Below are 13893 nucleotides of genomic sequence, written 5' to 3'. Positions count from 1 at the left end.
GCAAGCATAATCAAACATGAAATAAGAGCATATAAAAACATACATGAATATAACCACAAGCATATAATCCCTCACCTTAAAATCGAGACTATTAAATCAAATTCGGAATGAGGGTCTTAATCGCATCGCACCTAATTCAATAAGTACAACGCTTGAAAAAAATCCTACAATAACTTAATTAAAATCCTATATCAAAACTTATCTAATCGAAAATAAATACTTAAGCATAACAAAATCTAAACAATTTGGAGTTAAACTAATTGTTCGAAAATCTAAGAATTAAACCAACTTTTATAATTAAAGAAATTTAATAAGTTTAAAAACTATAAACAATTCTATACTAACAATTACCGTCCACTATTTTAATAAAATACAAAATTATAGAAAAACTAAATAACTTTCTTTAAAGAATTGCCATTTGTAGTACAATGCATAAGGAATAGTTCTACCACTTTATGAAACCTTTAAAAATCACCAACAATTAAAACTCAAAGTTAATAGACGCACTTTTGAAAACAAAATTCTGAAAGATATTTGATGAATTCAAACTCAACAGATTCGATATTAAAAAGAAATTAAATGAACCATTTAATGGACGAGAAAATAAAGATTGAAATCTAATTGATTTTTCTGCAGGTTTCAAGTTTTTTTTTGCGTGTGTGTTATTAAGGAAATAATTGTGCCTCTATTTATGCTAGTCTTTAAAGAGTTTGATAATTATAAAGATTGTATTATGTATATATCTCCTAATAGAATAAGGAATATAAATGATAGAAGAGTTCTAATAATAATAATAATAATAATAATAATCTAGATAAAATTAATGGTGCATATCTATATAGATCATGTAATTATCTAAAAATAATAAGCTATACAAGAAAAAAATTACTAATAATTAAACTTATATAATAAATCTAAATATTTGGGGTATTACACATTCTCCAAAGGTTACCAATCTGCTTGCTAGCATGCAGCCGCATGGCCGAAATAATTAAACTTCCGACGTCAAAGATCGGAGGGAAATCAAAATTGAACCTTTGGAAAAGATCCGCCCAAATAGAGGTTGAAAAGGAACACGTCAGCAGAACGTGATCCAAAGACTGCTCTGAGACTAAACACAAAGGGCAGCGGTTCGGCCCATGGAAGCCTTGCCGGCGAAGAGAGTCGAAGGTTGGAAGCTTGCCCACAATAGCATGCCAAGCGAAAATAGAATGTCGCATTGGAATAAAGGGAGCCCAAATCCAGCCGCCCCAGTCGACCTTAGGGAAGTGGGGACGGATATGAGCAAAGGCCGAAGCAGCAGTAACTTCACCGAAGCCAGAGTGAATCCAGGATCTATCGTCAGCCATACCAGTGATCATAGTGGTGATGATGTCAAAAGCTATCCGAGGAAAAGCCTGGACAAAGCTAGACGTGAGATGCCAAGAATTACCAAAATAGTAATCACACTACTACAAAGTCATACATACATAACACTCAATACATAACGGTTTTTTTCAAAAACTGTTATGTATGAGTGCACTTTTAGGTATAGATAACGGTTTGATAAAAAACCGTTATCTATGTAGTGTTGTCCATGAAAATAGATAACGGTTTAAGTGAGACCGACCATTATGTTTATGCGTTATCTATTAGTTTCATACATAACGGTACTACAAAACCGTTAAGCCGACCGTTATCTATGAGCATATTTTTATAACGGTTATTCCAATGTTAAGAAAAACGTTATGTATAAGTGTCATTTACAACGGTATATTAAACCGTTATGTATCAGCGCCTCTGAAAGTGTTATGTAAAATCATATTTTTTTAAAAATAATTTTATATTATATTATATATTTACAAAAATACATAAATTGTTATCTCTAAAATCTGAATCTATTTTTAGATATAGATTTTGAGAAATAAAAAATTCATAACATTTTTGTGGATATTATGATCAAACGGTGATGACAGTTAACATCGCGGCCGACGAATCAACAATAGTCTTCGGACCGAAGGATGCCAGACCTCTTTTCTACCCTCATGATGATGCACTAGTTTTCTCGGCGGAGATAGCAAGCTGTTTGATTCATCGTATTTTTGTGGATTCTAGCAGCGCAGTCAATATTTTGTATTTGGAATGCTGGCAAGTCATGGGATTAGATGCTGCACTGGAGCCCGCGTGTGCTCCCTTATATGATTTTTCGGGAGAATTAGTAATGTCGGTAGGCACAATTGAATTACCAATGACGATAGGACGAACAGAGGGGACCAAAACAAAAATGATCAGATTCTTAGTCATTGATGCACCGAAGCCCTTATATAACATCATCTTCGGGCGTCCTGCATTGAACACTTTCAAGGCGGTCATTTCCACTCTATATTTGAAAATGAAATTTCCGTTGGAACGTGAACAAATTGGCGAGGTCTGGGGCGATCAGGCTGTTTCTAAGAAATGCCATGTACAGGTGCTAACCCAACATGCGGGACAGAAAAGAGGAAGGTCTATGCAGCATATTGACATTACGAAAAAAGGCAAGACATGGGTGACCATGACTTCAGAGCTGGAGCGAAGAGAAATGGCAGAGTTGAGGGAAGGAACTGACAAGTTGCCACTAGTCACCACCAATGATACATGCATGATCATCAAACTATTCCCAGATAGAGAGGGACACACAACAAAAGTTGGAGCCGGTATGGAGCCAGAGTTACAAAAACAAGTAATCGCTTGTTTGCGCAGAAACGCGAATGTGTTTGCATTTAGCACAACGGATCTGAAGGGAATCGATAGAGAGCTAGCTGAGCATCGGTTAAATGTTAACCCTACAGCTAAACCTGTCAGACAAAAAATAAGATATTTTGGAGCAGAAAAAGATGCAGCCATCCGAGAGCAAGTACAAGGACTATTGGATGTCGGGCACATCATAGAAGTCCAATATCCAGAGTGGGTCTCCAATGCCGTCATGGCAGAGAAAAAGGTCAGAGTCTGGAGAATGTGCGTGGATTACCGGGATCTCAATGCAGCTTGCCCAAAGGATTGTTACCCCCTACCTCGGATTGATCAACTAGTAGATGCTACATCATGGTGCGAATTATTATCAATGATGGATGCATACCAGGGGTATCATCAAGTAAAGATGCACCGGGATGATATCATTAAAACCGCCTTCGCAGTTTGCGCAGGAATTTTTGCATGGTCAAGCATGCCATTTGGGCTAAAAAATGCAGGAGCCACATACCAAAGGATGATGAACAAAATCTTTAGGGATCAATTGAAAAGAAATATATCAGTCTACGTGGATGATATGTTGGTGCTAGGGGTGAGCATCGGTTCGGTTCGGTGCAAAATCGAACCAAAAATTCAAAATCGAAAACCGAACCGATGGTTAAAATTAGAACCGAACCGCACCAATTGGGGGTGCCAAACCGAACCGGTAAAACCGTCGGTTTCGGTTTGGTTTACCGAACCAATGCAAAAAAAAAAAAAACTTTTTTTCGAAAAAAAATGATTAAAAACCTGTAAAATAATGTAAAAATATAAATATATAATTTATGAAAAAACCAATTAATATATTATAAAATATATAAAATATAAATATATAATAAAATATTATAAAATATAAATATATAAACCAATTAAAAATTAGAAAATTGAATATATATTATAAAATATAAATATATAATAAAATATTAATATTTATCGGTTCGGTTCGGTTTAAAACCGAACCAAAAACTGAAAACCGAAACTGAACCGAAACTTATCTATTTTTAATTTTCGGAACCAAACCGAAAACCGAACCAATAGATTCGGGACCGAACCACACCAAAACAGTTCGGTTCGGTTCAGTTTTGCATTTCGGTTCGGTTTCTGCTCACCCCTAGTTGGTGCCCAGCGCCAAGGCACTCACACATGTCTCTGACTTGGAGGAAATCTTCTCGATTATTCGACAAAATAAGCTTATGCTCAACCCAGGGAAGTGCACCTTTGGAGTGCAATCCAAGAAATTCTTGGGATACAAAGTTACACCAGAGGGAATAGAGGTGAATGTGGATAAGGTCAGGGCCATCTTTGGAGAATAACCGCGTTGAGTCGGTTTATATCAAGATCAGCAGAGAGAAGTTTGCCTTTCTTTAAAATTTTAAGGAAAGGGAGCCGTTTTGAAATGGACCAATGAATGTCAACGAGCCTTCGAGGATCTTAAGACTTATCTAACAGAATTGCCCATCTTGACCAAGCCAATACCCGGTGAGCCGTTATATTTGTACACCTCCGTAGGGGTGGAATCTTTGAGCACCGTCCTAGTACGGGAGGAGAAGGGGTCTCAGAAACCAGTGTATTTTGTGAGTAAGATTATCTAGGGCGCCGAATTGCGGTACACAGTGGCGGAAAAGACGGCATATGCCATTATGATTACTGCGCGGAAATTGTGGCCCTATTTTTTATCGCACAAAGTGATAGAAAGGACTGCTTTGCCTTTCAAACAAATCTTAGGAAGACCGGACTTAGCTGGGAAAATGGTAAAATGGGCCATAGAATTGGGAGAGTATGATGTAGAGTTTGAACCGCGCACAGCTATTAAGGTGCAAACCTTAGCAGACTTTATTCAAGAAACAACACGGTGGGATTTAAGAGGGACGTGGACTGCGCAGGTGGATGGCTCGGTCACGAAAGAAGGTTGTGGAGTGGGTATATACATCAATTCACCAGAGGATGAAACATATCAATTCGCTATCAAATTCGAGGACAAGCTATTGAACAATGAGGCTGAGTACGAAGCAGTGCTCAGAGCAACCAATATTTTGAGAGAACTCAGAGCAGAGCGGGCAATTATTAATATCGACTCTCAGCTGGTAGCGCAGCAACTCCGAGGAGAGTGTGAAATCCGGGATGACAGGATGAGATCTTACTATGACAAAGTGCAAGAAATCAAGAAGAAATTCGAAGAACTGGAAATACAACAGGTACCGCGGAAGGCTAACCAGAGCGTAGATCTTTTGGCTAGAGTAGCCAATGCAGTCGAACAAACATGGAGTGATGACATTACATTGCTGTTCGAACCAAAGAGGGAAACGACTGCACAGATCTATGCAGTTGAGGCTAAGGAGGATTGGAGAACTCCGATCACTTATTTTTTTAAAACAGGAAAAAGGATGGAAGAGGACACTTCTAAGTATGCCAAATACGAAAATTATTGCCTTATTAATGACTGTCTCTACAAAAGGTCTTTTACTCAGCCGCTCTTGAAATGTCTAGCACCAGAAAAGACGCAGTTCGCACTGGAGGAAATTCACCGAGGGTGTTGTGGGAATCACGCTAGGTACAAGGACTTAGTAAGGAAGATAATCAGAGCAGGATTCTATTAGCCCGGGATCAACAATGAATCAAAGGACTTCGTGCAAAAGTGCGAGGCTTGCCAGAAGTACGCTCCAAGAATCAACATACCGGGAGAGGACTTGAGAATCATGTATGCCGCGCACTCCTTCGACAAATGGGGAATTGACATCGTCGGCAAACTACCGACTGCCCCGGGTGGAAAATGCTTTCTCATAGTCGCTGTAGATTATTTCTCTAAGTGGATCGAAGCAGAAGCTGTCACAAAAATAGACGATAACACAATGGAGAAATTCATATGGAAAAACATCTGCTGTCGATATGGAGTGCCAAGGATCTTGGTCTCGGACAATGGAACTCAATTTACAAGTAAGAAGATAGAGGATTTTTGTTCTCGGATGGACATCACTCAGAGATTTGTGTCTGTAGCGCATCCTCAAGTCAATGGGCAGGTAGAACTGGCGAACTGCACCATATGTGTGGGGATCAAGAAGTGACTTGAACGAAACAAGGGGCGATGGGTTGAAGAGTTGGACACGGTGTTGTGGGCACTCAGAACCAGCCCGAAGACCACGTCCGGAGAAGCCCCTTTCACTTTGGTGTATGGGTCAAATGCTGTGATACCTGCTGAGGTCAGATTGGAATCCCACCTTGTGACTACTTACGATACCATACAGAACGAGAAATTGTATCGTATTGATCTAGACTTGGTCGAGATGCAGAGAGAAGAAGCTCAAGTGAGAGCAACAAAGTATAAAAGCATCATAAAGGCTGGCTACGACAAAAAAATGAAATTGCGCAGATTTGCAAAAGGCGATTTAGTCCTTAAGAGAGCGGACGCTTTAAAGCCAAACGGGAAGTTTGAAGCAAACTGGAAAGGACCCCATATCATAACAGAAGTGCTGGGTGGAGGAGCTTATCACTTGTCGGATCACATATTCAGAGAATCGGATTCTTCTCTAAGTCTCTAAGCATTCCAGCGGCCAGCCCTAAAAAGTTCAAATTCTTCTCATGATTACCGACTCCTGATTACCGCCTCCAGTTGCGGTGCTTCCTTTCGCCGCCGCCTCCTATTGTCACTGCATCCGGAGTCCACTAGTTGCACCGCCTCCTAAATCTCGCCGCCTCATGTCGTCAATACATCAGGTGTCCACCAGCCACCGCATTCTGTTGTCACTCTGCATCTGTCATCAGGACTCTACGTCGTCTGCGAAAGAACACTAAGGTAACATTACTAATTAGTATCGGCGGATAGTGGAACTGAGGTTGCTGTGCGATTACTGACTAGGGAAAATCAAAATGGGGACCAGGGATTTATTGCTATGAAATTACTGACTAGGGAAAATCAAAATTGAGATTAATTGGAATATGCCATTTTTTATGAAATTAAGTTTATTGTGTAATTTTGATACTCTTTTGTGGATTTATTTTGTGATTTTGTTTTGTGGATTGAAACTTGTGGAATGAACTACATAATAGGTTTTATTTATTATTAATTCACGAAACGAGCTCGAATTCGAGCCCGAATCTGAGCTCCAGAGCTCGAATTTGAATTCAAATTTGAAATCGAGCTCGAACTTCAGGCCAAATACGAGCCGAGCTCAAGATAAACAAATAATTAACGAACCGAATCCAAACCAAACTCGAGCTTAATATTATATAGTTGAAACGAGCTTGAGCTCATTTTAAAGCTCGAATTCGAGCTTGAGCCTAGCCAAATTTTCACGAGCCGAGCCCGAGCCTAGAGGTATTCGGCTCGGCTCGGTTCGTATACAGCCCTGCCGAGTGTAAAAAACATGGTGTAGGTAGACTTTTCCCCAATTTCCCACTTTTTCTTTTTAGGCTGCGTTCTCTTTGGTTGTAAATTTATCTTGGGAAAATGAAACATAAACAAAATTTCACCGTTTAAATCCTTCATTTATTTTCCCACATTTTCTACTTGACCCTTTCTCATTCCTCATTTACACTACAAAGGAGGGATAATATTATCACACCATTTTTGGAGGGATAATATTATCTTCCATTTGTAGTGTAAATGAGGAATGAAAAAGGGTGAAGTAGAAAATGTGAAAAAAGAAAGCAAGAATTTAAAGGATAAAATTTTGTTTATCCTTTCTTTTTCCATCATAAATTTACAACCAAAGAGAACGCACCCTTATTATTACTCCCTCCGTCCCGCGAAGCGTGACCCACTTTCCTTTTTGGGTTGTTCCACGAAACTTGACCTGTTTTTAAAAATAGCAAAAAATTTACCCTTTATTCACCTTTTCACTTTTTCACCTACCACACTTAACACACAAAATATCAATTTCTTAATTTCCGTGCCCAAAAGAAATGAGTCACGCTTCATGGGACGAAGGGAGTATATCACAAGAATATCATATTGGATCCTCCATTTTAACTTTGTGTGCTGTAAGCGGGTAGGCTGACCCAACCCGACCCGGTCGAATGTGGCCTGGAATCGTGCGCTGATGCTGCCTTCTTCCATCGGTTTCACCTAAAACCCCTTCAAAGAGCAATCTTAAGATTTTGGAGTTTACAATCTAATTGGGAGGCAAAGAGCGACGGATATGCAGACTTTGGGTGAATTCAAGCTGCCCCATTTCTTCAATTACCCTCCTTATTTCACGTAATACTTCTTGCTCTCTTCTTTCGCTACCCTATTGATTATTTGTTTTATGGTTTGATTGTTTTCAATTTCTTTTTATCAGAATATATATTGTCGTGTTATTTGATGCTATTAAACTTCCGAGAATGATATGGAATTTTCCTAACCTGGATTGAGCTGCGAAAATTTGATCACAGTGAAGAAAAGGGGGACAAGGGATTTTCACTTGTTGAATTATAAAAGAAAAGTGATCTGCTAGGATGACATCTGTTATCGCAAGCTTCGATTGGCCCTTTGGTTTTAATGCTGAGTGAAATGCAATCATGCCAAGCTTGAGATATTTTGAGAATGTCGGTTGAACTGATTGTCGTTCATTTTAGTTGCTGGATCGCTTATTTGTATTTGTATCTTTGAGATGTATCCTTTTTGAATTGGTGTGGTGTGGTGTGGTCTTGATAGAAGGTTTCCGTGGTGCTTGAATGCCATGGAAAACGTACAGCAAATTTCCATGACGAAAATTTCTTAAGATGCTTGACTTTTTCGCACTGGCATTGCCATAAATTTGTTTTCTATTCAACTGCATGGAGTAGTGATGATTTATTTGTTCTTGAGTGGATAGAATCACAAGAATGTCGAGGAAAGTTGTGGTATCTCAGTGCGTATTTGAGCAAACACAAAATTGTGTATATGGAAGCAAGGTTGCTAGTGAGGCTGCTTAAACTTTTTAGAGTTTTTTACATGGTGTCAATGGATAGTGGAGCATGTCATAGTTTTAGTGTTTCTTTTATTGTGAGATCTTCAGGTGAGGAGATTCAGATTTTTTGGCATTTAAAGTTTTAAATTACTGCAGTTTGCAGCCAGTAAAAGACACCAGGGAGAAGCAGATACAGCTCTGGAAGGAGCTGATACTCGAATATTGTCGGGGACACAAAATCTTTGTAGTTGGACTTGATGAAGACTTCCCGTTGTTTAGCAATCAAGTAATTGAAAGTGAGAATTATTGTTGTGTTTTTGTTTCTTGATGTATTGGTTTACTGTATCAGACTTCTCGAAAAATAGTGATCTGTTTGTGATTTGTGCAGGATCCCTAAGTCATGAAGCTAGGGAGGCATTTCTCTCAGCCTTAGTTTCCGATGGTATGTTTCAATCGTTCTATTTTGGTATTTGATGAAAGCTTTCATTTACTCACTAGAATAAGTTTCAATTGACAGGACGTGCTGAATGGTTGGATAAAAGTCATAGAAAATGTCTCCTCCTATGGCATCGCATACCAGATTGGGCTGACCTTATAATAAGCTTTGTGAGCATTGCTTATCCTTTTGTTTTGCCCCTAGAAAATGGTGTCTTGTGTTTGCTTAATGCATGATTTTCTTTATTACCTTGTATAAGGTTAGGGATAATGGACTTGAAGACAGTGTGATGACTGTTGAGGAAATACGTTCAGGAGTTGAGTCTCGCGGGACAGGTAAGCTTCGGGCTACTAGATGTGTTTTGAATCTCTCGTGAGAGCTCCGTTGGTTTTTCTTTGTAGTTTCTGCCTTTCTGGATCATGGTTGAGGTGGTCACTACACATACAAATATTATGCGCGTAGAGATTGTGATGAATTATGAAAATCGTAGAGTTAATGAGAAATTGAATTGTTTGATATTGTTGTGGTGCATGCAGAGCTTCATGGAATGGAGCGTAGTATTCTTATGCGAGCATTGAAGCACCTAGAACACAGGGGGAAGCTTGCAATCTTCAAAGGGACTTCTGCTGATGATGAAGGCATTAAGTTTTCCATTTAGTTTCTGTATGTTTATGTTATTCTCAAAACTCAGATTTTATGTTCACACTTATTGCTTCTTTTTCTTTACTTTTTCCAAAAATGATCAATAAATAGTTCCTCACTTTCTCCCCGCAGTCGAACCCCAACATAATTGTTAGAGATGAAACATTTTACCGATTGAATTGCGTTTTATTATTGCATTTAATTATGCTTCATTCACGTGCTCTCTAATTATGGCGTCGGCAGGGGTTAGGCGGCATCGTTCATTTTGTGGAAAATTGGAAACAATCTTAAAAGGGAATATTACAAGAAATATACTAATATTCTAAAATATAGCATGATATGAACACAATATGAAAAGGTCGTATAATAATCACTTTATGTTCCAAAATTTGGCCATTTTTTCCTTAATATTCCAACCTTTGATATATGACAAATTTATAGTACTAAAGTAAAAGATAAGAAAAATCTCAAAATTTTCCCAAAATCCAAATTTGATTAAAAAAAGAGGTAAATTTATCTATATTCTATTTGCTATCGAAAAGAAAAAAGTAGTAGCCCTCATAAAAATATGCAAAAAATAGTTACACTTGTCATAATACCCTTAATTGTGTAATAGTTTAATTTGCTATTATGATTCCTCGACGCTTGAGCACTTCTTAGATAAAGTGGTTGTGCCATGCCAATTGAGCGTCCGTCATCTTTAAAGTGTCAATGTTGAGGATCTTCAGATCGAGCTCCTCCCTTTTCACAGCGGCCGTCATTTTTTTGGCTTCTACGATGTTGCTGATTTGGATGGAATGTTCCTTCATGCTGTCGACGATTTATTGCAAGAAAAGAAATTTGTGGAACAAAAATTTAAAGGAGAAAGAAGTGAAGAATGAAAGAAAATGATTGTAGAAGTGTATTTTTGAGGATGAAAAGAGTGATATTTATAGAGGTAGGAAAGGAAAAAAAAAAGTAAAATCCTAAAACTATCCGTTGTTGCCCGTCCCCCTAAAAGGTCGATTTTTTTTAAAGCAAAACGGTCATATTTTATTTTATTTTTAAAAAAGTTTTTTCAATTATTTATTTATTTATTTCGCACGTCCGAGGTACGCACTTTCCTCTACTCCCCCAAACACCGAGTACGCACCGCCGCGGCTCTCCAACACGTGGTGCGTCTCATTTTTCGGTCTGATACGGCTTTCCAGCCACTGCGCTGGAGATGCTCTCAGTAATTCAATTTTTAGTTAATTATTTTTAGATTCGAGTTTGCGCGCGGGTTAGGCACTAATGATACTAATATAGCCATAAGTACCATTCGTGCACCACTACATAAGAGAGTATATGACACTAATGACATTAATATGACCATAAGTACCATTCGTGCAACATCCTAAATAAAGAATCTAAACCCTAAATAGATAATTTAAACCCTACGAGGAAGTGTTAAAAATGGCCATATAAATGCACTCATCTATATAAGACAAGACAGTGTATCAGCACAAGTATATGACACTATTGATACTAATTTGATCACTAGTACCATTCGTGCACGACACTATTGACACTAATAGTGCCAAGTGATCACTAGTACCATTCGTGCATAGCACTGCTAGTGCCAAGAGTACCAATTTACTTGATTTTTTTTTGTACTTTTGGCACTAATAGTGCCATGTGTACCTAATCCGCGCGCAAACCTGAATCTGACCCGCCTTAATTAAGGGGAAAATAGTCCTTAAATGTAAAAAAATAGCCATATTTTGTGTTTTTCAAATTAGTGGCCAAAATTTGTGTTTCCTTCTTCAAAATGGTCACACAGATGTATTGTTTCTTGTTTTTATATATAAGTACTTACTCTACTTTACGCATGGCATGGCCAGTGACTGCATGCCCCATCCATCACATGCCACTACTGGGTAATAATAGCTGATTTTCTTTTATCTATTATTATATTATTATTGTTAATATTATTATTATTATTATTATTATTATTATTATTATTATTATTATTATTATTATTATTATTTAATCTAAACAAAATATATGATTAATACGAATTAGAGCAATGTAATTTGATCAAGAAATGAGATATAAATAGTGAAATAAGGGGTGTTTATATTAGCTTGATAGATATAACAATAGTAAAGTTAATCTCTTATTTATGGATTGAAACTTTGGGATAAAGTAAGATTCTTTATTGTTTCTATCATTTAAGTTAATTTTTCTTTATTTATATATATCTTATTGAAATTTGAAAGGATGTGATTAGGAAAATTCTACTCTTTCAATCATACATATTACTTATTAATTATGCCTAAACGACCCTTAAAGAATTTGATCTCGAAAATTAAATACCAATCCTATGTTGGAGCATAGTAATAAAAATTGTTAACGCAAGATGAATTGTCAAATTGCATAACTTTGAAATGTCACTTTCTAGATAGTTACGACTATCATCATGCATGAAAATTCAACAGCTGGGAATATTATCATCAAGCAAGACATAGATCAAGTTCCCTTCGCCCATTCAACTTATCTACGTGTAGTATAATAGAATATATATATAGTGATCATGGTCAACCACTAAATAATTCCTGCAATCTTACTAAGAATTAAATGAGTATAACAATAAGTAGGATCGAACCACAAAAAACGAATAAAAACATTCAATTTCTTAAAGAATTTTGTTTGGTGTAGCCACCACACTTTAAATTGGAGAGATTGATTACTAACTAAGAAAAAAAGTAAATAAACTAAAATAGCAACAAGATATAAATCAAGAATAAAACGGACTCGACTTCGAATAAATCCACACTAGTCACTACTCTGATCATAGACGCAAAGATAAATGAATTCTCATGGACCAACCAGTTATCGGATACCTTGAATGCAGCGGACGTACCCGAATTCCACTTACTTTATCCATTGTTAGCTGTCGACGCCAGACCTAGATTTAATGTTTCAATCTATCTATATCTATATCTATCTATACCTATTATAAAAGACTCTTATTTTACAAAATTTGACTTGCCTATTATATCCCTCATATATATATATATATTCAATTTAAAGTTAATTATGTAATTTATTATATTATACATACTCCCTCCGTCCACCAAAAAAACTTCCAGTTGGGGTTCGGCACGGAGACTAAGAAAGCTGAAAAAGGTGGTGTAAAGGTGGTGTAAAAGACTAAAAGAATAGTGTTTATGTATTGTGATTACTTTTACTAATCTTTCACTAACTATTTGATAATAATAACAACAACAACAACAACAACAACAACAACAACAATAATAATAATAATAATAATAATAATAATAATAATAATTATAATAATTATAATAATAATAATAACAACAACAACAACAACAACAATAAGAATAATAACAATAACAACAACAATAATAATAATAATAATAATAATAATAATAATAATAATAATAATAATAATAATAATAATAATAATAACAATAATAAGAATAATAACAATAACAATAATAACAATAATAATAATAATAACAATAACAATAACAACAACAACAACAACAACAACAACAACAACAATAATACTAATAATACTAATAATACTAATAATAATAATAATAATAATAATAATAATAATAATAATAATAATAACAATAACAATAACAATAACAATAACAATAACAATAACAATAACAAGAATAATAATAACAATAACAATAACAATAATAATAATAATAATAATAATAATAATAATAATAATAATAATAATAATAATAATAATAATAATAATAATAATAATAATAATAATAATAATAACAACAATAATAAGAATAAGAATAACAATAATAAGGATAATAATAAGGATAATAATAATAACAATAACAATAATAACAATAACAACAACAACAACAACAACAACAACAACAATAATAATAATAATAATAATAACAACAACAATAACAATAAGGATAATAACAATAACAACAACAACAACAACAACAACAACAACAACAACAACAACAACAACAATAATAATAATAACAATAATAATAATAATAATAATAATAATAATAAGTTTAAGGGAGACTAATTACATAAGTAATGGGAGAAGTGGGGTTTTAGCAAAGTTCATACAAGACGTTTTGGTGCCAGAAATTCTAAATAAGTTGACACATCATTTTTTCTCCTTCGTCGAGAACCTTCGCTTTTTCTCCTTCGTCGAGAACCTTG

General features: G+C 35.8%; 1 protein-coding gene across 1 annotated transcript; it reads left to right on the top strand.

Annotated features, from left to right (window-relative positions):
- The first annotated feature begins 7706 nt into the window (after positions 1-7706).
- LOC131024592 (vacuolar protein sorting-associated protein 25) lies at positions 7707-9824 on the top strand. Its single transcript, XM_057954094.1, has 6 exons — positions 7707-7942; positions 8772-8911; positions 9004-9057; positions 9133-9221; positions 9311-9386; positions 9588-9824. The coding sequence occupies exons 1-6, from the start codon at positions 7884-7886 to the stop codon at positions 9707-9709; spliced, it is 540 nt and encodes a 179-aa protein (XP_057810077.1). The 5' UTR covers positions 7707-7883; the 3' UTR covers positions 9710-9824.
- The last annotated feature ends 4069 nt before the right edge of the window (positions 9825-13893 follow it).

Source organism: Salvia miltiorrhiza, chromosome 5 (assembly GCF_028751815.1).
Source record: "Salvia miltiorrhiza cultivar Shanhuang (shh) chromosome 5, IMPLAD_Smil_shh, whole genome shotgun sequence".
Lineage (NCBI taxonomy): Eukaryota > Viridiplantae > Streptophyta > Magnoliopsida > Lamiales > Lamiaceae > Salvia > Salvia miltiorrhiza.
This window is presented reverse-complemented; position numbering and strand designations above follow the sequence as displayed.

Coding starts and splice junctions, on each gene's coding strand:
- LOC131024592 (XM_057954094.1), top strand. CDS start 7,884: ATGCAGACTTTGGGTGAATTCAAGCTGCCCCATTTCTTCAATTACCCT. Junction 8,912..9,003: donor TAGCAATCAAGTAATTGAAA/GTGAGAATTATT, acceptor TGATTTGTGCAG/GATCCCTAAGTCATGAAGCT. Junction 9,387..9,587: donor AGTTGAGTCTCGCGGGACAG/GTAAGCTTCGGG, acceptor TGGTGCATGCAG/AGCTTCATGGAATGGAGCGT.